Here is a 24939-nt window from a genome sequence, read left to right as displayed (position 1 = left end):
CTAAGAAACCTATAGGTAAAAATACATCCAAAGAAGAAAAAATTAGTCAAGAAACACTTCTGACGATAAACCGAAGACGACAAATCAAGAGCAAGATAAACACTGACAAGGAGAAAATTAAGTATACTGAGTTATGCAAAGCCATTAGAAAGAGACTCAGAGAGGACATAAGACGATTTAACACAAGAAAAGTAAACAAGCATTAAGGGAAAACAAAGAACTTAAATCAGCAGCCACGAGCAGTAATACAGAAAGACAAATGATACTGAAACTGAAGAATAGCGATGGTGTACTTATAAATAGCAGAGAAGGCATAATTCAAATAGGAGAAGACTACTATAGAGAATTATACAAGGAATGAAGGAAAGTATGCCAGCAGTGGGGAAAATGGATCACAAATTAGTAACACATTTGATATACCCAATATCCTTCCTGATGAGGTAGAATATGCGGTAGAATATGAGGTAGAAATTGGAGAATCAGAAAGCCCCTGGGGAAGATGAAGTTACTCTAGAGTTGTCGTGGCGTCTCCGTAGCCAGGTGGGAAGGAGCAGCAGTGCGTAGCACACGCTTCTTGATTAGACCGGGGTTCGAGCCCGTCACCACCAAATACGGAGTATGCGGAAAGGTCAAGGAATGACCACCGCATATCCCCGAGCAATATGGCCTTAGTTGCTAATGCTCCTAAAAACCAAATAACCAAATAACTAACTAGAGTTGTTAAAATTGGGAGGAAGAGACATGACACAAAAATTGGCAAGACAAAATGCATTAGAAAAGGTGTGACGCCTAAGGAGTGGAATAATGCAATCATAGTTTTCTTGCATAAGAAAGGAGATAAATCAGAAATTGGAAATTATAGACCAAATAGCTTGTTATCCCACATCTACAAGTTGTTCACAAGGGTCATTACTAACAGATTAGGAAGAATACTTGATGAGAATGAACCGAAAGAGCAAACTGGCTTTAGAACAGGATTCTCTACTATGGCTCACCTTTATGTAATATCATGGCTAATGCAGAAAGCAAATGAATATAAAACACCATTATGCCTGGCATTTGTGGATTATGAAACGGTATTTGACAAAACGTTGCCTTACAGCATAAGGCAACATTTTGGGCACTGGAAAGACAAGGCATTGTATCCATATATTATGATTTTGAAGAAAATATATGAGAACCCTACCTCCTTTGTTAGATAGACAAAGACAGTAGCAAATTTAAAATTGAAAAAGGAGTTCAACAAGGAGGCACCATCTCTGAAGTTGTGTACTGCTGGCCTTGAAGCTTTCAGATTAGACTGGTCACAGAAAGGAGTCAATGTGAATGGAGAGTACCTAAACCATTTACGATTTACAGATATATTGTGGTCATAAGCCATGATCTTAAAGAATTAGGAAAAAATCTTAATCAGTTATGTAGAGTTAGTAAGGATTTCGGACTAAAGATGAATATGGCTAAAACAAAAGTAATGATGAACAAGTATGCCACAGAAAGGGACATAATGATTTAAGGAGCAATAATTGAAAAGCTGGAGTCATATACTTATTTGGGACAAGTCATTAGCTGTCATAATAATAAATGGCTGGAAGTCAAGAGAAGAATAAATTTTTGATGGATAGCATTCAGGAAATATAGTCACATACTGAGGAGCAATATCCCAATTTGTCTGAAACGTAAAATAATGAACCAATGTATACTCCCCACCGTGACTTATGGAAGCGAAACTTGGGCACTCACCAAAAGAATGGAAGAGAAGCTGAGAACTATGCAGTGAAGAATGGAACAAATTATATTGAGAATCAGACTGTTAGATAAGAAGAGAAACACATGGATTAGGCAGCAAACTCAAGTAAAGGACATTCTTATCAAAACTAAAGAACTAAAATGGTCTTGGGCAGGACCCATAGCTCAAAGACACAATGACAGATGCACTAAGAAAATAACAGAATGGTACCCAAAAGGAGCTAGAATAAAACCTGGAGGAAAACGATGGAGATGAACAGATGAAATTCATGAGTTTGTGGGTAGTAAATGCACCAAACAGAAGGAACTGGAAAGTTGCTGGAGAGGCCTTCATCCTGCAGTGGATTGAAAATGGCTGATGATGATGATGATATTGTGCATTTGAATTGATTTAATTCTAATTTTAAGATTAATATTCCTTCAGAATCAGTTTTATATCACTTCAGGCTCAAAATGTTCAAGAAAAAAATTTCATTTAATTTGGAATATTAGAAAGGATGCTTTTTCATTGCAAAATAAAAAAAGATTTGGCAAACCTTAGATATTCTATATCTGATGCTGCTGCTGCTGTGATATAGACATCAGGCACAAACCTCTGTCTCTTCCATTGCCAGCTAGTGACTGCAGGGAGTCAGAGTAGTGTGTATGCAGGAGTCATTTTTGAGGCTATGTTCTGCCATAGAACTTGGTATATTTTTGCTGTGTAAACCATATCCAAAAATTTCATTATTTCATAAATGTTTCCCTTACATTTTTATTGAACGGTCAAACTAATAGGGTTTACTTCTCTGCAATAAGATCTCAACCTCACCAAAAAATTTTGACCATTAAACAAATATGCATAGTTCTGATCCCAGCGATGTCCATTTCCAACTACAATCTGTGAAGCCCCTCTTTTTCTGACAGAATTCGAATTTTTTATTTACTTCAACTACTGCCCATCTCAATTGTCGTAATTATTCACTGATGCCATTTGCTTCAGAGGTGGTACTTGTGCATATTTCTGCTGTCATATTTCTTGTCAGACTTCCTAATTTGAAGCTCCATATTTTTCTCTCCTTTGACTTACAATCTCCCACTCCATTCTATTCAAATTTATCTGTTGCCCCTGTTGTTCTTCCAGCTATACTAATCACTTGGAACTCTTTACCTTCTTTCTCTGAAATTTTATTTTCTCTCGTCTAATTTTCCTAATAGTGAGATAATTTTAATGTTCATGACTCCAGTTGATATCAGTTTTCTAGTTACATGAACACAATTGAATTTTTGTTCAATTAAATTTTCAGTCATATTTAGCAACGTATTTGAAAGAGTTACATTACAATCTTGGTAGCCACACCCATCGCTGTATAATATTATTTTATTGTTGTCCACTGGTAAGAGCGACAAAATAAAATTGCCTATGATGGTTGAAAATTCTTCAGCTCTTAGATTCCCTTCTGTTTTGTTCCACAGAAAGCAAAATCCATCTTTGTTTTTCAGATTATATAAGTGAAATTGTGGACTACTAATTTCATCTTGTAGTACCTGCTTGAAACATTAGATTTTGGACTAAGCAGCGTGGATTGTAGATCCATTTTGTACACACGACACTTTTTTTTTTTTTTTTTTTTGCCTTGCCTCTTCTTTTTTTATTTTAGTTGGTGTAAATGATATTCTTTATCAGACAGATTTTTATTTTTGTGTGCGACACACACATCGCACAAATCTTTCTTTGGAGCCAAAAGACTTAAATTTTCATTTTCAAATTCTGTAGCAAATGTAGCTATTGATAAATGTTTTTCATTGCTTCCTTGGCACCAGTCTTTAACATAAAAGTTGTACAAACTGTTTTTATATTTCCATAATGGTTCCAAGTACAACTTTGTTGTTGAAGCTCTGCAGTAGTGAGATTGAACTTTAACCAAAGATTTGAAAAATAATTTTAGGGAAGATTTCATTGAAAAATATTTTCTGTGTAGCTTAGATTTGGTTGTGGGTGTAACATCAGGTTCTTCATCAATTTCAGAACCGTAGTGCGATTCATAGTTTGCATCTTTTGCTTCTTTCTTCCACCTGTGGACAGACCATTCTCCAATATCAAGTGTATGTAGAAAAAATGTTTTACATACACGAATTTTGGCATTCTTTTTCAAGTAATATTCTTTTCTGGTCGTATTATTATTTTTTCTACCTCTTGCCCTAGCTGTTGGATTGATATCGGTTAATAATTGGACAAACATTTTCTTTTTGCCCCAATTTTTACTCCATAAACTTTTAAATATATTTTGTCTGTCTTCTTCTGTAAAGTTTGAACGTTTCATTGTCTTGCTAGCTTCAATTTACGTTCCTTTTTAAGTTTATCATACTTGTATTTTCCATTAACCTTATCCTTTTTTTTATACTGCAACCCCTTCTCACAATTAAGTTTCTGCTTTTATACATTCCACATTTTTTCATCAACTTGTTTTTTTGAGCATTTTCTTTTGATCTGTATAAACGGATTTGGTTGTATATCTGCAGATTCTGAAAATTCATAAAGCAATTTCAGAAGTATTAGTTATATTTAAAGGTAAACTAGTTTGAGCTGTCTTATGACTATAAGAACTACTGTCTTCACTATCATTGTCAATCTCGCTATTCGGTGCATAGTCAGTATCAGGGGTTGATAAAGAAAAGTCAACTACTTGTTGTGACTTATTAGCATCACCAGTTGCTTCAACTCCTATTGTATTGGATTTGCTCACAGTTACTAAGATATTATTTTCATTTAAATCAGATTTGGAATCATTATCTTGTGTGAAAGTACCTGGAGTTGGTTCAGAATTTTGAACATCTGCTTGTGATTGTAAAGACGAATTTTCACAGACAAAAGACCTAGAAAATCAAGAAAATGTAGTGAACTTCTTACAAAAGTTTAAAATAGGAGGTTGTATAAAGCAAAGTAATATAAAAGAAATAAATACAGATCTACCTCAGATCTACCTGAATGATTGAACTCCTTGTTGTAAAATATCACTACCTACAGTTGATTAGACACCAATATGTAGAAACAAAAAAATATAGTCACTGGAAATAAATTGCAAGTATTTCATACAAAGCACAAAGATAAACTGATAAATAAGGAGATATTTGTGATTGTTGGTAAACACAACTGAACAGCTGCTGAGACATTACGGGAGGTTATAATAATAACGGTGTTATGAGTTTTGCAAAATTGTTTTACAGTGATGGAGTTACGAGGTTTTTGAAAATGGTTATTTGGCTGTTTTATAAATTTACTGGAGTTACGAAATCTGCAAAACTGGAGTTACAAAATCTGTTTGATCTGCGATCTACTATTGGTAGATCGCAGATCGAAGGCAAAGGGGTAGGTCTTAAAGAAAAGCCAATACAGGTAACCTCTGCTTAACGCTCATAATTCTTTCTGGAAAAACAGAGTGCTAAGTGAATCAGCACTAAGCGAGCGTTGTATTCCCATAAGGTAACATCTGTATTTGCGAGTTGCAGCCTGTGTCATAGGATATTTTCTAATCAATAATAAACAGTAGTGAAAAGATGCACAAATGTCGGCCAAAATATTTAATATTCAAAAATTTGTACATATAAAATATTTTGCATTACATACGTATATAATTATGTGGTAAGTAAATACATTACGTATCAAAATTAAACTTAAAATTCCGCCAATTAAAGTCATGAATTTATTAATCCGATGGCCCGGGCTTTCGAGTTTTCGTATCTTTGGACTGAAAAATATGTTGATTTTGGATTGTACTTTGGCCCTCTTCCTGGTAAACTAAAAGGGGGTTTTAATTTAAAATCTCCCGCAGTGTTACCACCCAACGATAAAGTCAACTGATCCTTCACCGCTTTGAAGCCTGGCATGTTTTTTCTTCTTTCAGTATGAAACTTCTTTTAGGCATTCGTTTCCAAAAAAGTCCTGTTTCATCTATGTTAAAAACTTGAGAAGTATAACAACTCTCTTCAATAATTTTAACTTCTTTTTTGAAAATTTTGGTGGCTCCGTGATCTGCATTTGCGGCTTCTCCCTGGATTTTAAATCTATCAAACCAGCACTTACTAGCTTTAAATGGTTCCACATTTTTGTGGGAACTTAGTGCCACCCGGTAATTGGGGATGACAATTTCCACTATGGTATTTGTAATGTATTTAGGAAAGATAAAGAACGTAGAAGGGATTTTGGTTCTTATCAAAACAGCCTAAGTGAAAAGAGCTTTATCAGAATCAGAAGTTACGCCTACCAGCATAGAATCTGTGTGGTGTGAGTTAGTTGGAAGCAAAGGTATAATGAAAGTGGGAGTAATCTACAGGCCAGAGGATTGTGAAGATATGACGAGAGTCTCCATATGAAGATGGAATGGACAAGCAAGTGGGAATGTCTTATTATGGGTGACCTCAATCTACTCCTAATTGATTGGAATAAGTGAGAGTAAAACTCACCATGGAGAAATTCTTTCTAAATAAAGTAGATGATTATTATTTGTACCAGCATGTCAGAGAAAATACTAGGAATGAGAATAGTCTTGATGTCGTCATTACTTGTGAATTAGATGGTATCACAGGGCTTAAAATACAGGAACCATTGGTAGATAGTAATCATGCGGTTGTTAGTTGGAAGATAAAGAAAGATGTTGCAGTAATTAAAGGTAAAGACACTGGTTTTAATTTTAGAAAAGGGGACTATAACAGTTTAAGGTGCTACATGGCATTTATTAAATGGGCAGATTACAAAGGGTTGGTGAATACATTAGAATTATGGAATACCTTTAAAGCAATAATCACCGAAGCCACGAATGCATGTAACATTAAGAAAATATAGCAGGAGGAGGATGCTGAGATGGATAAATACAGAGTTGGCCAGTATTGGGAAAGTTAAGAGTGATGAAAAGTACGGAAGCCTACAACAGCTACAAGTTGATCTGTAATAGTACCACAGATAAGTTTAAGGAGGTTAAAACTGAGTGTGTGAAAGCACTAGCTAAGAGAGCAAAGAATGGAGACAGGGAGACAAGAAAACAAATCAGATCAGACACTTGTGTATTTTACTGATGAAAGACCCTTCATGCTGAGAAGAAGTTGTGCTAGTGAGGCTGAGACAGATGAAATTGGTGATTACAAAATTACAGTTGACTGTTTATTATAAAAACTTTTAATGGCTTGTATAATACATGCCTAAATTGAAATTTCATTTAGGCATGTATTATACAAGCCTGAAGGCAATAGTCTTATACGAGATTAACTCAGTGCTCCTAGAGTTGATGACTTATACTTAGTAATTTTGAGTGGGATGGCCAGAGAGTGCATTGAAACATCCAGGGCATCGTTAGACTTGGTAGAGATTCCTCTGGATTTGAGAAGTGCCATTGTATTGCTAATACATAAAGACAGTTCTAAGATGAAGTCAGAAACTGCAAGGTGATCAGTCTGACTTCATTTGATATGGAAAATCTTGGAGTCAATGATTGAGTGCAGTTCAGGGACATTTTGATAGAAATGGCATTCTGAAGGACACACAGTGCGGCTTTGTTCAGGGAAGGTATATTCAACCAACCTATTAAGCTATTTTGATACAGTTACTCATGAGCTGGATATAGGGAATAATTTCAGTATAGTTTGTCTGGATTTTAGCAAGGCATTCGATTCAAGTCTCTCATGAGAGGTTACTGTATAAGCTGGATTATGGTAACAATTCTAAGATGGGTTGCAGGGTGGATGATGTAAAGATTGGAACAGTTAATGATCAATACCCAGTAGTGCTGCTTCAGGATGATTGAACAGGCATCAAGAATGATCAGAAAAATTAAGCAAAATATGAAGTCTTGCATTTGAAAAATAGCTACCTCATAATAAATTATGCACTTGGTGAAATTGAATTAAAAACATTAGAAAGAAAGAGATCTAGGATTTATGATATGGGCAGATATGAAGTTCTCTGAGTAGAGGGCTGATATTCAGCCAGTATGCACTGGTACGGCATCTCCACTGGTTAAAATATTTAAATTTTGATTCTCCTTCTCCCAATAGCTCTCTTCCCACACATCTTCCCATCAATCACTTTCCTCAACATGCTTTCTCTTCTTAAAACATGCCCAGTAAAGTTCTTGTCTTAGTTCTTTTACTAACGTTCTCTCTTCTACTTTCCTCAATACTTCGTCATTACTCTGTCCCACCCATTTCACCCTTTCCATTCTCCTCCACACTCACATCTAGACAGCTTCTAGCCATCTGATCTCCCTTCCCAGTGTCCATGTCTCTGAGTCATATAGTAAAACAGTCCATATTAATGTTTTCACCATTTGCTTTCTTAATTCCTTCTTGAAATTTCTTCTCAAAAGTTTTTTTCTATTACTAAATGCCTCTGCCCATTACAATTCTTGTTTTTATTTCCTCTAGGCTTTCCCATTTTCTGTCTAGTTCTGCCTTGAATTTATTTAAGTTGTTGACCTCCACTAAAACAGATGGAAGTTTGTTCCAACTATCAACCACCTGCTGGCTAAAGGGGACCTTCTGCACATCAATTCTATAATGTCTTTCCTCAATTTGAATTTATGTCCCCTTGTGTGAGTAATCTGAGCAAGAGGAAGAATCCCATTAGCATTGAGTTTGCTCAAACCATTCAAGGCCTTATACACCACAATTAAATCACCTCACAGGTGCTTAGTCTCCAGATTCTGTAATTTGCAGAACTTGTCTTTCTTGGTAACACCAACCCTTTCTTCCACTCACCAATCTTGTTGCCCTTCTCTGTACTCCTTCCAGCAGCTATAAATCATTTCCTAAAATGAGGCCTCCAGAGCTGTATGCAGTACTTCAGGTGTGGCCTGATCATTGCCTTATACAAGAGAACAATCACCCCCTTATCCCTGGTAACAAAATTATATATCATTGACAAGACACTATCAGCTAATCTTACAGCCTGTCTGCACTGCTCAGAAAACTTCATATCTGACTGCACAATTACTCCCAGGTCCTTTTCATTCTCCACTACCCTGAGTGTAGTACCACTTAGTTGATACGTTATTCAGGGGTTACTGCTACCCATATGCAGTACATAGTTTACATTTTTCAATGTTAAACATCAGTTGGCACCTCTCAGCCCATCTGCTCAACTTTTCAAGATCCTGTTGCAGTAACGTACTGTCATTAACAACCCTGCCAACCTTCATATCGTCTGCAAACTTAGACATTAACCCTGATATGCCTTCATCAATATCATTGATAAATACAGAAAACAACAATGGGCCCAACACCGAACCCTCGGGGGATTCCACTAATAACACTAGTCCATGTAGAATAGTGTCCATTGATAACCACTCTGTCTTCTCCCACTCAACCCATCCTTTTATCCATTGTAGCAACTTGCCCTTAATTCCATTCTGCTTAAATTTGTACAGTAGTCTTCCATGTGCCACAGTATCTAAAGCTTTCCTTAAATCCAAGTATATGATATCAAAATTATTTCTTGCATCCAGTTCCTTTGTGACCACATCATAGTATGCAATCAAATTGTCCGACAGAACTTCCCCTTAACAAACCCATGCTGTGTCTGAACTATAACTGCAGTCTTGTCCAGATGATCCTGCATCACTTCCTTAACCAGTGACTCCATTATTTTCCTTGGAACAGAAGTTAGACTAACAGGTCTGTAATCATTTGTCACACTTTGATCCCCCTTTTTGAATTGGGGACACATTTGTGCACCTCCAGTCTATGGGGACTACCCCTGAGTCCAAGGAAGCTTTCATAATTATGGCTAAGGGTTTGCTTACTTCCTTTAATAAAACTGGATAGATTCCATCCACCACAGGTGCCTTTCTTATATTAAATTTCAACAATTTCTCGTCCACTTTACTCTCAGTTATTACAAAATTATTTAGCTCCTTGCCAGAGTTTGATAAGCTACTGGTCTCCACTTCCCTACAGACCTCTTCATGTAAATGTAGATGCAAAAATACTCATTCAGTTTATAAACTACCTCAGCAGGTTCATCAACAATTGAACTGTCGATGTCAAGTGGACCAATCTGATTCATCCCCTTCCTTCTAGAGTTTACATAAGTAAAGAAGTCTTTACTGTTTTTCTTTGCATCGTTTGCCAAAGATTTCTCGTAATCTGCCTTTGCTTGCCTAACGTCCTTTGTGACTTGAATGCTGACTATCTGATATCTACCATATGCATCTGTTTTTCCTGATAATCTATATGCATCCCATGCATTTTTCCTTCTCTGCCATGAGTCTTATTTGGTTCTCTGACATCCATTTAGGCCTACACCTTGAACAGTATTTCTTAGTTGGTATGAAAAGCCTAGTAGCTTTCAAGATTAATACTGAATGGTTCCCATTTAGAATTTGCTGTTGGTAACATCATCAGTTGGTCCCACTGTATAAAATTTTAAAAAAATCTCGGAGACCATTGTAGTAGTAACCTTTACGAAAGCAAAAACCCTTCCCTTTACCCCTGGTGGTAGTTACATCTTTAAGTAAATCCCACATCAGTACACTGTGATCACTGCCACCTAGTGGTTCCTTTTTATCTGCAGATTCTTAATGCATGAAGAATCACTGCTGATGATCAGATCAAGGGTATTAATCTCCCCTGTTTGCCTCTTGAACATGCCGCTGTAGAAAACATTCATCCAATAAATCCAGAAAAGTCTTGCTAGTGTGTAAGTGACCAATCCACAAGTTCTAGTCTATATCTGGGAAGTTAAAATACCCCATTATAAGACAAATTGATTTACTGGCACTCTTTTCCTCTACAGTTGTTCATTGTACTCATCAGTCATTAGGCCTATAATACACTCCTGATCTCAACTTGGTTTTTGCAGTAATTATGTCACAGCAAACTGACTCAACACTGCACTGTCCACCCGTGTCAACTGGATTCACTTCTGCAATAAGGCCTCTGAGGTTGGGATTATTCATACTACCAATTTTAAACACACACACCAACCGTTTATGACTGATTGAATAATGAAATAAAATAAAATAAAATGATAAAAAGACTAAAATAATATTTACAAAAAACTTTTAATTATTTACAAAAAACTGAAATATAACAAAAATAAAATAAGTAAATAAGTTAAAATACATTAAAATATAAATATAAAAGCGATAAAAAAGACGATAAAAACACTATTAGAGCTTTCGGAGGTGTCTACCTCCTTCCTCAGTAATAGTGAGACGTAAGCGACACATCCTTGAGTACCAGGTTCACGGCACACGTGGATGACCAGGCGCATACTCAGCATTCCTTTCACTTGTACCAGAACCGGAAGTGGTCTGGAGACGTGGAAAATTAAAACGTTTATCTCTGGCCAAAACCACCGCCTCAAAAAGGGGGTGAAGCCTAACTCCCCTGTCTCTGTTCATGCTATTGTTACCAGAGGATCCGATCCACAGACTTTCCAGCCACTTGTGGTCCCAGAATCTATGCGCCCGGTCAGGGATGACAGCGTTGTTGGGGGAGATCTGGTGTTGTTTTTCCCAATAGTGCTCGGCAATGGCGGATTTATTGAGCTCTGCGGTCCGTATTGCTCGTGAATGCTCCCCCAGACGGTCCTTGAGACGCCGTCCTGTCTCCCCCACGTAACATTCCCCACAATCCGGGCATGTGATCTCATATACGACCCCACTACTAGAATCCCTAGTAATGGGGTCTTTGACCTGTGACACTACTGTGTGCAACCTCCGGCCCGGAAGCTGCATACAGTGTGTCTGAAAGTCGGGAAGCATCTTCGCAATTCGATCTGACAGGCCCGGATAGTAGGGAACATACACTGTGGTAAGCGGTACAGGCGGAACTACCCGATTGGGCTCTTCCTCTCTGTTGTATTCATCAATGACCCTCTGGAGGTAACCGCACCTCATAAGATCCGTCGTGATTTGCCTAATTTCCTTCTCTGCCTCCTCAGGGGTACTGCAATGTGTTCTCACCCTACCCAAAAGTGCTCTGGCCACACTATTTTTATGTTGAACAGTCTGTGCCGTCCTATAATGTGTGTACTGGCCATTGGTTTCCTATAAACCTTAGTTCTAAGTCTGGGGCCTTCCCTATATACCATTATGTCCAGAAATGGGAGGGTACCATCTGTTTCTACCTCCGAGGTGCATTTTATAAAGGGGGAGAAACCATTGAGAAACGAGACCACAGCTTCCTCTCTCCCCTTCTTTACAATAGTGAACGTGTCATCAACATATCGTTTCCACTTACGCATAGGGAACTCCAATCTCGCGAAAACCCTATTCTCAAATTCCTCCATAGCCAGATTTGCAACAATAGCGCCGATTGGAGAACCCATGGCTGTGCCATGAACCTGTTTATACATCACTCCTTGGAAAACCAAGGTTGTACTAGAAAGACATAATTCAACAGCACCACATATATCTTCTATGTTTAGGTGGGATCTAGCACTTAAGGTATTATCCTTTTGTAAAGCCAACCTCACACATTCTACCCCATGTGCTATGGGGATACACGTAAATAATGATATAACATCTAATGACATCATCATCTCTTCCTCCCCTATTTCTTGACTCCTTACAAAGTTCACAAATTCCACACTGTCTCCAATGACCAACGCGGACCGCCCCACAACCGGGGAAATCAGCTGCGCCACATATTTTGATAAAGCATACGTAGGGCTACCAATGAAGGAAACTATGGGCCGTAATGGAACATTCTCCTTGTGTGTGTCTTAGGTAACCCATAAAATCTGGGCAGTCGACACCCTGTTGCATGCATGGACCAATACTTGTCCTTTGGAATCTTTTCCATTTTTAGCCAGGAAAGTAGCATCTTATTTACACACTGTTCTAAGCTAGCCAAGGGGTTTCTGTGGATAATCTTATAAGTACCACTATCACCTAATAAGTCTAACACTTTCTTGTGGTAATCTTCTTTGTTTAATACCACCGTTGATCTGCCTTTATCTGCTGGTAGAATTATGATATCTTCGTCCCGTTTAAGTTCTTCTAGTGCTTTCTTCTGTTTCGGGGTAAGATTTGGAGCAGCCGTTTTTGCTTGGCCCAGGATGGTGACAGCTTTAACACGAATTTGATTAGCAATATGTTCAGGTAATTTGCTAATTGCCCTCTCAATACCCATAGATGTTTCGGTAATTGGAGGTTTAGGGGGTAGCAATGCAAACTTAAGTCCAACAGCCAATAGTCTCTCTTGTTCTTGGGTTAACAATTTGCCACTTAAATTCTGAATAAAGTTGGAATGGTCGCTACCCCTAAATACAGTGGACTACTCCTTTAATAACGTGTGAAACTTCCTAATATGTCTCTGTTTATATGAATAGGTAATCCTATTCGTCCTCTCCAAAAGTAACCTCTTTACACCTATCAGGTGTAGGGGGGGGACAATCTACTACTAATATCACCTAATGCTATATCAATCAATCTCCTACTATGTCTCAAGTCATCATGAAGTTTCTGAATCCATATATTCAAAACCTTCTTTTGATACCATGTGATAATCCTGGACAAACAGGCATCTTTAAATGGTGCCTTGATCCTAAATCCATGTGGCATAAGATTATGATCCCTGCAACGGTAGGCAAACCTTAAGTGCTGTTGCTGTTTGGACTCAGCTATGCTGTATCTTTGGAACCTTCGGATGTGCCGCAAAACTGTATGGCCATAAACATCAACTATATCTGCAATAAGGCCTCTGAGGTTGGGATTATTCATACTACCAATTTTAAACACACACACCAACCGTTTATGACTGATTGAATAATGAAATAAAATAAAATAAAATGATAAAAAATGATAAAAAAAGACTTGAATGCTGTAAAATAATATTTACAAAAAACTTAATTATTTACAAAAAACTGAAATATAACAAAAATAAAATAAGTAAATAAGTTAAAATACATTAAAATATAAATATAAAAGCGATAAAAAAGACGATAAAAACACTATTAGAGCTTTCGGAGGTGTCTACCTCCTTCCTCAGTAATAGTGAGACTTAAGCGACACATCCTTAAGTACCAGGTTCACGGCACACGTGGATGACCAGGCGCATACTCAGCATTCCTTTCACTTGTACCAGAACCGGAAGTGGTCTGGAGACGTGGAAAATTAAAACGTTTATCTCTGGCCAAAACCACCGCCTCAAAAAGGGGGTGAAGCCTAACTCCCCTGTCTCTGTTCATGCTATTGTTACCAGAGGATCCAATCCACAGACTTTCCAGCCACTTGCGGTCCCAGAATCTATGCGCCCGGACGCTGTCATCCTTGACCGGGCGCATAGATTCTGGGACCGCAAGGGTTTTCTGCTCATCTAGAAGACTCTCGATTTCGGCGTACATTTCTTCAACGTCTTCATCATTATGGCTTGGTGATGAAGTTTCCATTTGTGTACAGCAGATTTCCACTTGATTAACTTTTAAGTGATTCATTTCTTCTTCTTGTTTCAGCCAAACCGACGATATTCCAATTCACATTTTCTAATTCCTTTTCCAGCTCTAATATCCTGTCTTCACTGTTGAGCGATTTTACATTGTAACAGGCCAAGTTCAGTTTCCGTGCATGGCAACATGGTTGTACCCAGAGATTCTTAGCACCCTTTGCTCCCACTTTGATCCTCTCGCTGCCGTAAGAGGGGGAGTGAAAGCCACTGGGGACTGAGGACCATTCATTTCATCATGCTGTCATGTGCTGGAGGGTTTGGTCTTTTCCTCTTCATGCTGACCAGTGGTCTTGAAGAGAACCACTCTACACTTTTTTGCCACCTAAGTGACGTAACAAGGCTTACCATCGAGAAGGTGTGTATGAGTGGATTTTAGTGAGGCAGGCTGACTGGACTTCTCCTAAATCTTCTGAAATAGAAAGATATTGGATCCATCAGTGTTTTAGACTGAGTGTCTGATAACACACACAATGCTTGTTCCCCTCTAAGTGATTTCTCATAATCTGCCTTTGCCAGCCTAACCTTTTCTGTGACACTATTACTGATCAATTTGTAGCTGTTATAGGCTTCAGTACTTTTTATTGCTCTGTAACGTTTCCATGCTGTCTTTTTCTGCTCAAGTAATTTGGCAACTTCATTATTCATCCAACTTGGAATCCTCCATATTTAGTATTTTTTAATGGTTCATTGAATTATGGTATACCTTTAATGTTTTAAAGGTATACCATAATTCAATTGTATTTTCTCTCTGTGAAATATCTACCCAGTTAATAGAGGCCATGTAGAACCTTGAGCCATTATAATATCCTTTCCTTTGCCTTTAACTATTGCTACCTCTCTCTCTTCATTGTCCACCGTAGAACTCCGTGATCACTTCTTGCTGCTGGTTCATGGGTGAAGATCAGGTCTGGAATATTCTTTTTTCTGATGTTGATACAAATAAGTCATCTAGTTGATTCAAAAATTTTGGCCCCCCCCATGTCAAGTTTCCTTCCCATTTGCTCCAATTAATTAGAGGCAAATTAAAATTACCCATAATAAGACATTCACACTTATTTGTCCATTCCACATGCATGTAGATGTTCTCATTATAATCTTTGCAATCACCTGCTCCGTAGATTACTCCCACTCTCATTATACCTTTACTTCCAACTATCACACACCATACAGATTCTATACTAGCATGCAAAACTTCTGAATCTGGGAAAGCTTTTGCCATGTTCAGGCTGGTTTTGATAAGAAGCCTGACCCTATCACTCCTATCTTCCCTATCCTTCCTAAATACATGCCATACTGAAACTCATCATTCCCTATTTCTGGGTGGCACCATGTTTCAGCAACCCTATTATGTCAGCATTACTTGTCCTAACCAGCAGTTTGAATTCACTCATTTTATGGACGAAACTTCTGACATTACTGTATAGAAAATTAAGACTTAGTGTTCTTATATAGTTAACTATCCTGACACACCCCAGGGAAGCTTGCTTCACTGGCATTAGCTACCTGTTCATTTGAAATGTTTCTTTCCTCAGTACATCTTGCTAATATGATCTGTTGCGGTAAGAACTCTTGAGGTATGTGCAAGTGTTACTTTGACCAATATTATCAGATAAATGCATATCTGTATTAATCTTGTCACCCAAAACCAGCAGTTTCCCCTGAACCTTTAAGGTATCCTCAATGTTACTAGCAGAAACCCTTGCATCACCTATGTTTAAACATATCTCATCTCTACAAAATAGATTCCTTCTACCTACAAGTGTTGGCCAAGCTGTTAAAAATTTCCTCACAAAAGCCTTGCAGAGTCCAAGTCTTAGAGTTATCCACAAGGTTTTCAGCATATAATCTCTCCTATCGTGCCCGGGCAGAATTGCAGACACATTTTGACCTAACTCGCGGCATTTCTTCAGCATGGTCCTATATTTGTCTAACAAATCGTCCGGTCATGTGTACTTAATATCATTAGTCCCCACATGAATAAAATATTCTCTTTACCTCCCCTTCCTTAAAATCTGATAATCTGTTGGTGACATCATTAATTGTTGCTCTTGGCAGCCATACCCTTGTTCTCTAGGTGCCTCCGTAGCCAGGTGGGAAGGAGCAGCAGTGCATAGCACACGCTTCTTGATTAGACCGGGGTTTGAGCCCGTCACCACCAAATACAGAGGATGCGGAAAGGTCAGGGAATGACCACCGCATATTCCAGAACAATATAGCCTTAGTTGCTAATGCTCCAAAATAACAAACGACCCTTGTTCTAGTTCACCTATCTTTTTTAAAAAATATATTTCCCATTTCCCTGATAATGGATTCTCCTAATAGAACTAGGTCCTTCTGAACCAAAGCAGTTTGCACTTGGTTATTCTGCTCTGGCACCTGAATCGGGAGTGCATAACTTGGTAGGTTACTAAAGTCTTGAGTTCCTGGCGAGCTCCCTGTTATGTTATTATTATTATTAGCTGTATGGTGCAAGGAAGTCTGAAGCTTATGCTGCACCAGCCAAAAAAATTCCAGAGTTACTCTGAGAGAGAGAGAGAGAGAGAAGTAAAAAGGAATCACCAAGAAAGAGAAGAATGATGATATCCAGCTCAGGACCCTGGGTGTACCAAGCCCATACTCACCAGATGTGAGCCCCTGCGGTTCTCTAAGGCAAGCACCTGTTTTTTCAGTGACTCAAATTCTTTTAACAATTCACCAAATTTGACAATACGAAATTTTTAGAAATCTTCAAGTACCGTATTAATAGACTAGAAAAGAATAGCGAAAGCTTAAAAAGCGGTACTCACCTTGAAATTAATCTGCGATGGTTTACTTAGGTAGCGTGGTTAATATTTACGTTGAATTGTTAAATTGAAAAATTAAAAGGGAGGGAAGTAAGTAAAAGTTGACTGAGTTAAATGGGCGCAAGGAAACAGAAGTGTACACATCCAATCCTTGGTTGTCATCGAAATAAAAAAAGAAGAATAATTAAAAACTATGTAAGTGAATCCGGTGAAGCCAATAGTCTTTACGAGGACTTTCGTTAGTTAAAGAACGTCTTCAGTTGGCAATGTGTGGGGAGAGAACGCGTATGGTATTTTAAGAATAAAAAAATTATACTCTCGTGATGCCTGTTTTTGACATGTGGGAACTTTAATCTCGAGAGGTTCCAAATTGGGGAAAGATTGAAGGGGAGTTTAGAATTTAGAATTTGGAGGTTAGAGTGGTGCTTGTACCATTCAATAACTAGAGCTTCATATTGAAGTATTCTGTAGCTGGATTTTAGTTTAATGATGGAAATGGCAGAATCGATGAGCGGGTTGTGGTTGTGAGTCTGGGCATGAGTTGTAAGTTCTGTGACAGATTGGTTAGACGTGAGACTATGGAAATGGTAGTATGCACGGGTGTTGGATGTTTTTGATGAGCCAAATTTGGTAGTGGTACTTCCGATATAACATGTGTTGCAGTTTGGTTGACAATTAATGAGGTATATAATATTATTAAGGTCGTTTGTAGAATATTTGTATGTGTCTTTATAGGTGCTGAAGAAGGATCCTAATTTGTTGTAGGTGGAAAAAACAAGGGAGATATCAGTGTTGTTAAATAGGCGTCGGAACTGTCCTGCTAGTTCATTGTGGTAGGGGAGGACTATGCGGATGTTAGTTTTATTTTTGTCTTTGGTTGGGATGTTAGATTTAATTTTATTTTTAGCGTTAAGGATTGTATTTAAAATGAGTTGGTGGGGGTAACCTCTGGATATAAATTTGTCGGTAATATACTGTATTTTATTGTGAAGGTCGGTGGGTGAGGAACTGTACTTTAGTGCATTATGAATTTGGTTATATAAAACTGCCTTTTTAGTGTTTAGAGGGTGATGAGAAGCAAAATGTAAGTATTTACCGGTGTTTGTATTTTTCCTGAAAATTTTCGTATTTAATTTTGTGCCTGTTATATAGATAGTGAGATTAAGGAAATTTATCTGATTGTTCTGTCCAATTTCAAGGGTGAATTTAAGTCTATCATGTACAGAGTTAAGTTTTACGAAGAGGTTATTAATAATGGATCTGTTACCTACTACAAGAATGTCGTCGGCATTGCGCATGTATAATTTTAGTTCAGGGGGAAAGGGGTGTAGGATTTGGCTTTCAATGGCGGCTAGGTAGATTTCGGACAATGGGGCCGAAATCCCCAGTCCCATTGGTAAGCCATATATTTGTTGGAAGATTTTTTCGTTGAATCTAAAAAATCTTGCTTCTAATAGAAGGGTGGTGAGTTCAAGGATATGGTCTATAGAAAGGGGGGTACGTTTTGTTAAGGTATCGTCTGTTTCTAAGAACTTGCATAAGGCTTGTAAAGTAAATGGAATATGGACAAGTAAATGTCCATATTCCATTTCTAAGAACTGTTTCTAAGAACTTGCGTAAGGCTTGTAAAGTAAATGGAATATGGACAAGTAAATGTCCATATTCCATTTACTTTACAAGCCTTACGCAAGTTCTTAGAAACAGACGATACCTTAACAAAACATACCCCCCTTTCTATAGACCATATCCTTGAACTCACCACCCTTCTATTAGAAGCAAGATTTTTTAGATTCAACGAAAAAATCTTCCAACAAATATATGGCTTACCAATGGGACTGGGGATTTCGGCCCCATTGTCCGAAATCTACCTAGCCGCCATTGAAAGCCAAATCCTACACCCCTTTCCCCCTGAACTAAAATTATACATGCGCTATGCCGACGACATTCTTGTAGTAGGCAACAGATCCATTATTAATAACCTCTTCGTAAAACTTAACTCTGTACATGATAGACTTAAATTCACCCTTGAAATTGGACAGAACAATCAGATAAATTTCCTTAATCTCACTATCTATATAACAGGCACAAAATTAAATACGAAAATTTTCAGGAAAAATACAAACACCGGTAAATACTTACATTTTGCTTCTCATCACCCTCTAAACATTAAAAAGGCAGTTTTATATAACCAAATTCACAATGCACTAAAGTACAGTTCCTCACCCACCGACCTTCACAATAAAATACAGTATATTACCGACAAATTTATATCCAGAGGTTACCCCCACCAACTCATTTTAAATACAATCCTTAACGCTAAAAATAAAATTAAATCTAACATCCCAACCAAAGACAAAAATAAAACTAACATCCGCATAGTCCTTCCCTACCACAATGAACTAGCAGGACAGTTCCGACGCCTATTTAACAACACTGATATCTCCCTTGTTTTTTCCACCTACAACAAATTAGGATCCTTCTTCAGCACCTATAAAGACACATACAAATATTCTACAAACGACCTTAATAATATTATATACCTCATTAATTGTCAACCAAACTGCAACACATGTTATATCGGAAGTACCACTACCAAATTTGGCTCATCAAAAACATCCAACACCCGTGCATACTACCATTTCCATAGTCTCACGTCTAACCAATCTGTCACAGAACTTACAACTCATACCCAGACTCACAACCACAACCCGCTCATCGATTCTGCCATTTCCATCATTAAACTAAAATCCAGCTACAGAATACTTCAATATGAAGCTCTAGTTATTGAATGGTACAAGCACCACTCTAACCTCCAAATTCTAAATTCTAAACTCCCCTTCAATCTTTCCCCAATTTGGAACCTCTCGAGATTAAAGTTCCCACATGTCAAAAACAGGCATCACGAGAGTATAATTTTTTTATTCTTAAAATACCATACGCGTTCTCTCCCCACACATTGCCAACTGAAGACGTTCTTTAACTAACGAAAGTCCTCGTAAAGACTATTGGCTTCACCGGATTCACTTACATAGTTTTTAATTATTCTTCTTTTTTTATTTCGATGACAACCAAGGATTGGATGTGTACACTTCTGTTTCCTTGCGCCCATTTAACTCAGTCAACTTTTACTTACTTCCCTCCCTTTTAATTTTTCAATTTAACAATTCAACGTAAATATTAACCACGCTACCTAAGTAAACCATCGCAGATTAATTTCAAGGTGAGTACCGCTTTTTAAGCTTTCGCTATTCTTTTCCAATTCACCAAATTTTAACTTCAGATTGGTACACTCTGTACAACGGTGACAAAGAAAAGAATCGCCAGGTGTGCTATGATTATCCACTGGATTGACCTTGAAATACATGCTCACAGTTTTGCAAATGATGAAATCATGATACACGTAGAAATTGCCATCGGCTATTTCCGTATGAGTCATGATACCCTCTGACGAAGTGTTCAAGGTGGATCTTGTCACAACCATTGTTAAATTTACTAAATATCACAGAAGTAACTTTTAAAAAATTATATTGATAATATAAAAATTAAATTTACAAAATATTACAGAAAATAAACTTATATCAAAATAAATTTTACAATATATTAAATAAATTATTTAAAAGCAATTTTATAACCTCCTTAATCCTAATCTAATCCTCTAATCCTGTCTAATCACTATGCTCTCCCTGCACTTCCTAGGAGCACTATGATGGCATAATCAAGTGCCGTGGGGCCAGATGACATACATTATGATAAAACACCTCTTCTGGATTCTTGGCAAAAGGCAGTTGTCCTTGCCTGGAAAAGATCTTAAAAATCCAAGTAACCATTGTCCCATAACTCTGACAAGCTTCTTGTCCTGAGAAAAATGGTTAATACTCACCTTATGTGGTATTTGGAAACTGATAGTCTGCTTAACAGGACAAAATGCAGCTTACGGAGAAACAGACCCACTTTGAATCATTTAATCAGATTGGAATTGTGTATTTGTGGTTTATTTCTTCTTCTAGTTCTCTGCCCTGAGGCAGGTTTAGGGCTTTACTGATGCCATGCTTCTCTATCTTGTGCTTTCCTTTAAAGTCCTGCATAATTTCCTCTTCCCATCCAATCCATCATTCCAATTCTCCTTCTCCCAACAGCTGTATTCCCACACATCTTTCCCTCAATCACTTTCCTCAACATGCATTCTTTTCTCAATACATGTCCTATAAAGTTCTTTTGTCTTCTTAGTTCTTTTACTAACATTCTCTCTTCACCTACTTTCCTCAACACTTCCTTATTACTCACCATCCACCCGTTTCACCCTTTCCATTCTTCCCTACCCACATCTCGAATGGTTCTAGCCAGCTAATCCCCCTCTCTTCCCAGTGTCCATGTCTCTGAGCCATGTAGTACAATAGTCTATATTAATGTGTTTCACCATTTGCTTTATTAATTTCTTTTTGAAATTTTTTCTCAATAGTTCTTTTATATTACTAAATGCCTCTTTGCTCATTGCAATTCTTGTTTTTATTTCCTCCAGGCTTATTCCATTTTCTGTTATTATGCTTCCCAAATATCTGTATCTGTCCACCTGTTCCAATATTATTCCATCTATTGTTACGTTGATTCTTCTTCCTGGCCACTTTGAAATTAATATTATCTTGGTTTTCTTGCCATTAATCTTCATATTGTACTCCTTTACTTTGTTGTTCAAGATATCCAATGAGCTCCGTAATTCTTCCTCATTATTAGCAATCAGGCATTCGTGGTGCTTTTATTAAATCCGAGCATCTGGTAGCAGTTTTCTTTGATATTGAAAGAGTGTATGACACAGCCTGGTGATTTGGCATATTGACCTCTATAACTTTGCTGTTAGAGGTAACTTTCTACTTTTTATTAAAAACTTTCTTTTAAATTGCAGATTGCAAGTTTGTTTAGGATCCACACACTCTTGAGTATTTTGCCAACAGGAGCCTGACAAGGATTGACAAGGATTCTGTGTCATGCTTTTTGCAATCAAAATACATTTTTTCACACAAAAACTTACATCAATGGTCAGCAATGCCCTATATGTTGGGGATTTTATGATATTTTGTCATTCATGCAATATGAGGATCATTGAAAGGCAACTAAAAAAAGGCATTGATCAGCTTACATTCTGATCTTTGGCTAATGGATTCAGATTTTCGTCACAAAAGACTACACTTTTGTCGTAAATGGAATCTTCACCCTGACTAAGGCTTGGGCAAAAGAGCATCCCACTGGTAGCAGAAATTAAATTCCTAGAACTTATTTTTGACAAGAAGCTGACATTTATACAACATAAAAAGTAAAGTGCAGCCATTATCAAACCACTGCATGATGGAAGCCTCCTCAACAATTCATGCTGAGGGAAATGGACCATAATCTGCCACGCTGGTCCAGTGCGGGTTGGCAGATCGACCATATTCAACAGTCAGGGGCTTGAACCCTGGTCTACTCAACATATTTATACAACATATTCATCAGCAATGGACAGGCCCGTCACCACCAAATACGGAGGATGCGGAAAGGTCAGGGAATGACCACCGCATATCCCGGAGCAATATGGCCTTAGTTGCTAATGCTCCTAAAAACCAAATAACTAACTAACTAGCAATGGACAGAGTGCACCAAGGGAGTCAATATTCTACAGTCAATTTCACCAACTTCATTGACTACAGATTGCTGTACACTACTCCAGCTCTACTGGGCTCTTGTCCATTCTAAACTTGATTACGGTTCTCGGGTCTGTGCTTTTGCTGGACAGCACAATCTGATGGGGTTGGATCCAGTCCATCAGGACTGCAACTGGAACCATCCATACATCTCCCATACAAAGCCTTTATGTTGAAGCCAACAAACCATCTGTGTCTCTTTGATGTAAGCATTTGTCCTTACAGTATGTTTTGAAATTAATATTTGTGCCTGATTATTCCATGTGGACTAGTTTTTGAACCACAATGGGAAAATCTCTACAACCTCCATCAGATTATTAACCGAACTATTAGCAACTCTTAGCATTACATTGTGTGCATTATTCCGACTTCCTGCCAGTCTATACAGATGGCTCAAAGACAGTCATATGTGGGATCAACTCTAGTTCTTTCAGAGAAAAAGTATTCAACAAGATTCCACAAGAAGCTAGCATATATATACTGCAGAGTTGCATGCAACTGAAATAGCCTCTGACCACATTAAAGATAGCAATTACCAAAAGCATATGATATATGCTGATTCGTCAAGCGTATTACAGGCTGTATTATCAATGAGGTATAACCCTCATAGATTCCTCTCCCAGATTCGGCATGTGCTTTTTTCTCTTGTGGAATCAGATTTTGACATCTGCTTCTGCTGGATCCCAAGCAACATTGGGATCATGGGAAATGAATTAGCTGATACTGCCACAAAATCAGCCTTTACTCTGGATAACTATTGCCTGTCAGTCCCCTATACAGACTACAGGCAAATAATACACATCAAACTATATTCCCAATGACAAGATTCCTGCAATGGACGGTGCCTCCGTAGCCAGGTGGGCAGGAGCAGCAGTGCGTAGCACATGCTTCTTGATTAGACTGAGGTTCGAGCCCGCGACCACCAAATACGGAGGGTGTGGAAAGGTCAGGGAATGACCACCGCATATCCCCAGAGCAATGTGGCCTTAGTTGCTAATGCTCCAAAAACCCAAATAACAAACAAACAAACAAACAAACCTGCAATGGACAGGCAACGAATAAACTATATCACAGCCTATAATTAAGCAGTGGCGGTCCAAAAAGAGATAGTTCTTGCTGAGGTTGGATGACCTGCCTATGTGTAAGAAGTGTAAAACTATTTTAACCATTTACATTTTTATTGAGTGTCCACTTTTGACCACTGCATGCCATTTTATATTTTATAGATTTTATTAATCTGGCTGAACTGTTTACCCTCATCCAGATTTTAGATGACTTACGATGTCTACCATTTTTAACTTTTTACAGTTTATTAATTTATACATGCTTATTTGAATTTATACTTTTATATTTTGATATACATTTACTTCTTGTGACATGGTAACCTGTTTAGGTTGCCAAATATATCGTTGATGTGTTATTGCATGTTTTGACTTCATGCATTATGGTCTTAGATACCAATGCGCCATAAAACAAATAACATCAGCACTTACTATGCAAATGCACTCTGGAATTTATACTATTACAGTTAATTAAAATAGTAACTTTTTTCTTTCTTTTTTTATTTTCTCCAAAAAAATACTATAGCATTAAGATGCAATTTTTTTTTATATCACAATCATTATATTTCATTAATTTCATTAGCATAGGAAAGAAGAGAACAATCTTTGTTTGAATTATACAGTCAAACAGCAAATATGTATTATACCGCTGTTCCAGCTAACTTTTCTCAAGGACCATCGCATTCAAAGTGAGTTTCCATGTATTTGAATGAATTTCAAATCTAGTTTTTTTCCTTTGCTTTGTCTTACATGCCATATGAATATTTTTATTTACCTTGTTACATTTAAATAGTTTTGTTAGTGATTAAAGTAGAAAACTTTGTGCTTGCATACATTTCTTAATAAATGTACAGAAGGTTCAAAAAGTCTCATTACCTCCCTCAAATTAATTTTAAGTTAATAGATGTCATAGCAGTTGTTGTCTGTTCCACGTGTTGTGAAGTAATGCAAGAAATGGCGGACCAGTACTTACTTGTATGCTCTTGAAAAGCTATTCATTTTAATTGCTTCTCTTCACTGCCTATCCCAAGGTCTAGAATGTCATAAAAATATATTGTGGAAGCTTTGACAGAAAGTAATCAGATGTTCAATTGTGCAACTGAAGAGCTAAAAATAGGTTGTCTGAAGTGTACTTGGTGGTGTCACTTGGCTGGTGCTAACTCATTTTTCACACCACACAAAGACATAAAATTTGTTATGAAAATAGTAGTGCACTTACAGACACCCTTGATGAGTAATTGTTGTTAGTTA

At 37.6% G+C, this 24939-nt stretch overlaps 2 protein-coding genes across 5 annotated transcripts in view; both read left to right on the top strand.

The window, feature by feature from the left end:
• Positions 1-3762, top strand: part of LOC150085775 (salivary peroxidase/catechol oxidase-like) — a 159091-nt gene extending 155329 nt beyond the window's left edge. Inside the window, exon 12 of the mRNA XM_090374688.1 lies at positions 3708-3762. Within this exon, the coding sequence (XP_090230814.1) occupies positions 3708-3762 (55 nt within the window). The remainder of the gene's footprint in view (positions 1-3707) is intronic.
• Mst85C overlaps positions 1-24939 on the top strand; it is a 231492-nt gene that overhangs the window by 6552 nt on the left and 200001 nt on the right. For 3 of the 4 annotated variants that reach the window (XM_090373476.1, XM_090373480.1, XM_090373479.1), the window contains exon 2: positions 24272-24377. In XM_090373476.1, the coding sequence (XP_090229602.1) occupies positions 24325-24377 (53 nt within the window). In that variant the 5' untranslated portion in view covers positions 24272-24324. The remainder of the gene's footprint in view (positions 1-24271; positions 24378-24939) is intronic. The other variant, XM_090373477.1, reaches the window with a different exon arrangement.

Source organism: Mastigoproctus giganteus, chromosome 5, assembly GCF_048544385.1.
Source record: "Mastigoproctus giganteus isolate SK-2022 chromosome 5, ASM4854438v1, whole genome shotgun sequence".
Classification (NCBI taxonomy): domain Eukaryota; kingdom Metazoa; phylum Arthropoda; class Arachnida; order Uropygi; family Thelyphonidae; genus Mastigoproctus; species Mastigoproctus giganteus.
This window is presented reverse-complemented; position numbering and strand designations above follow the sequence as displayed.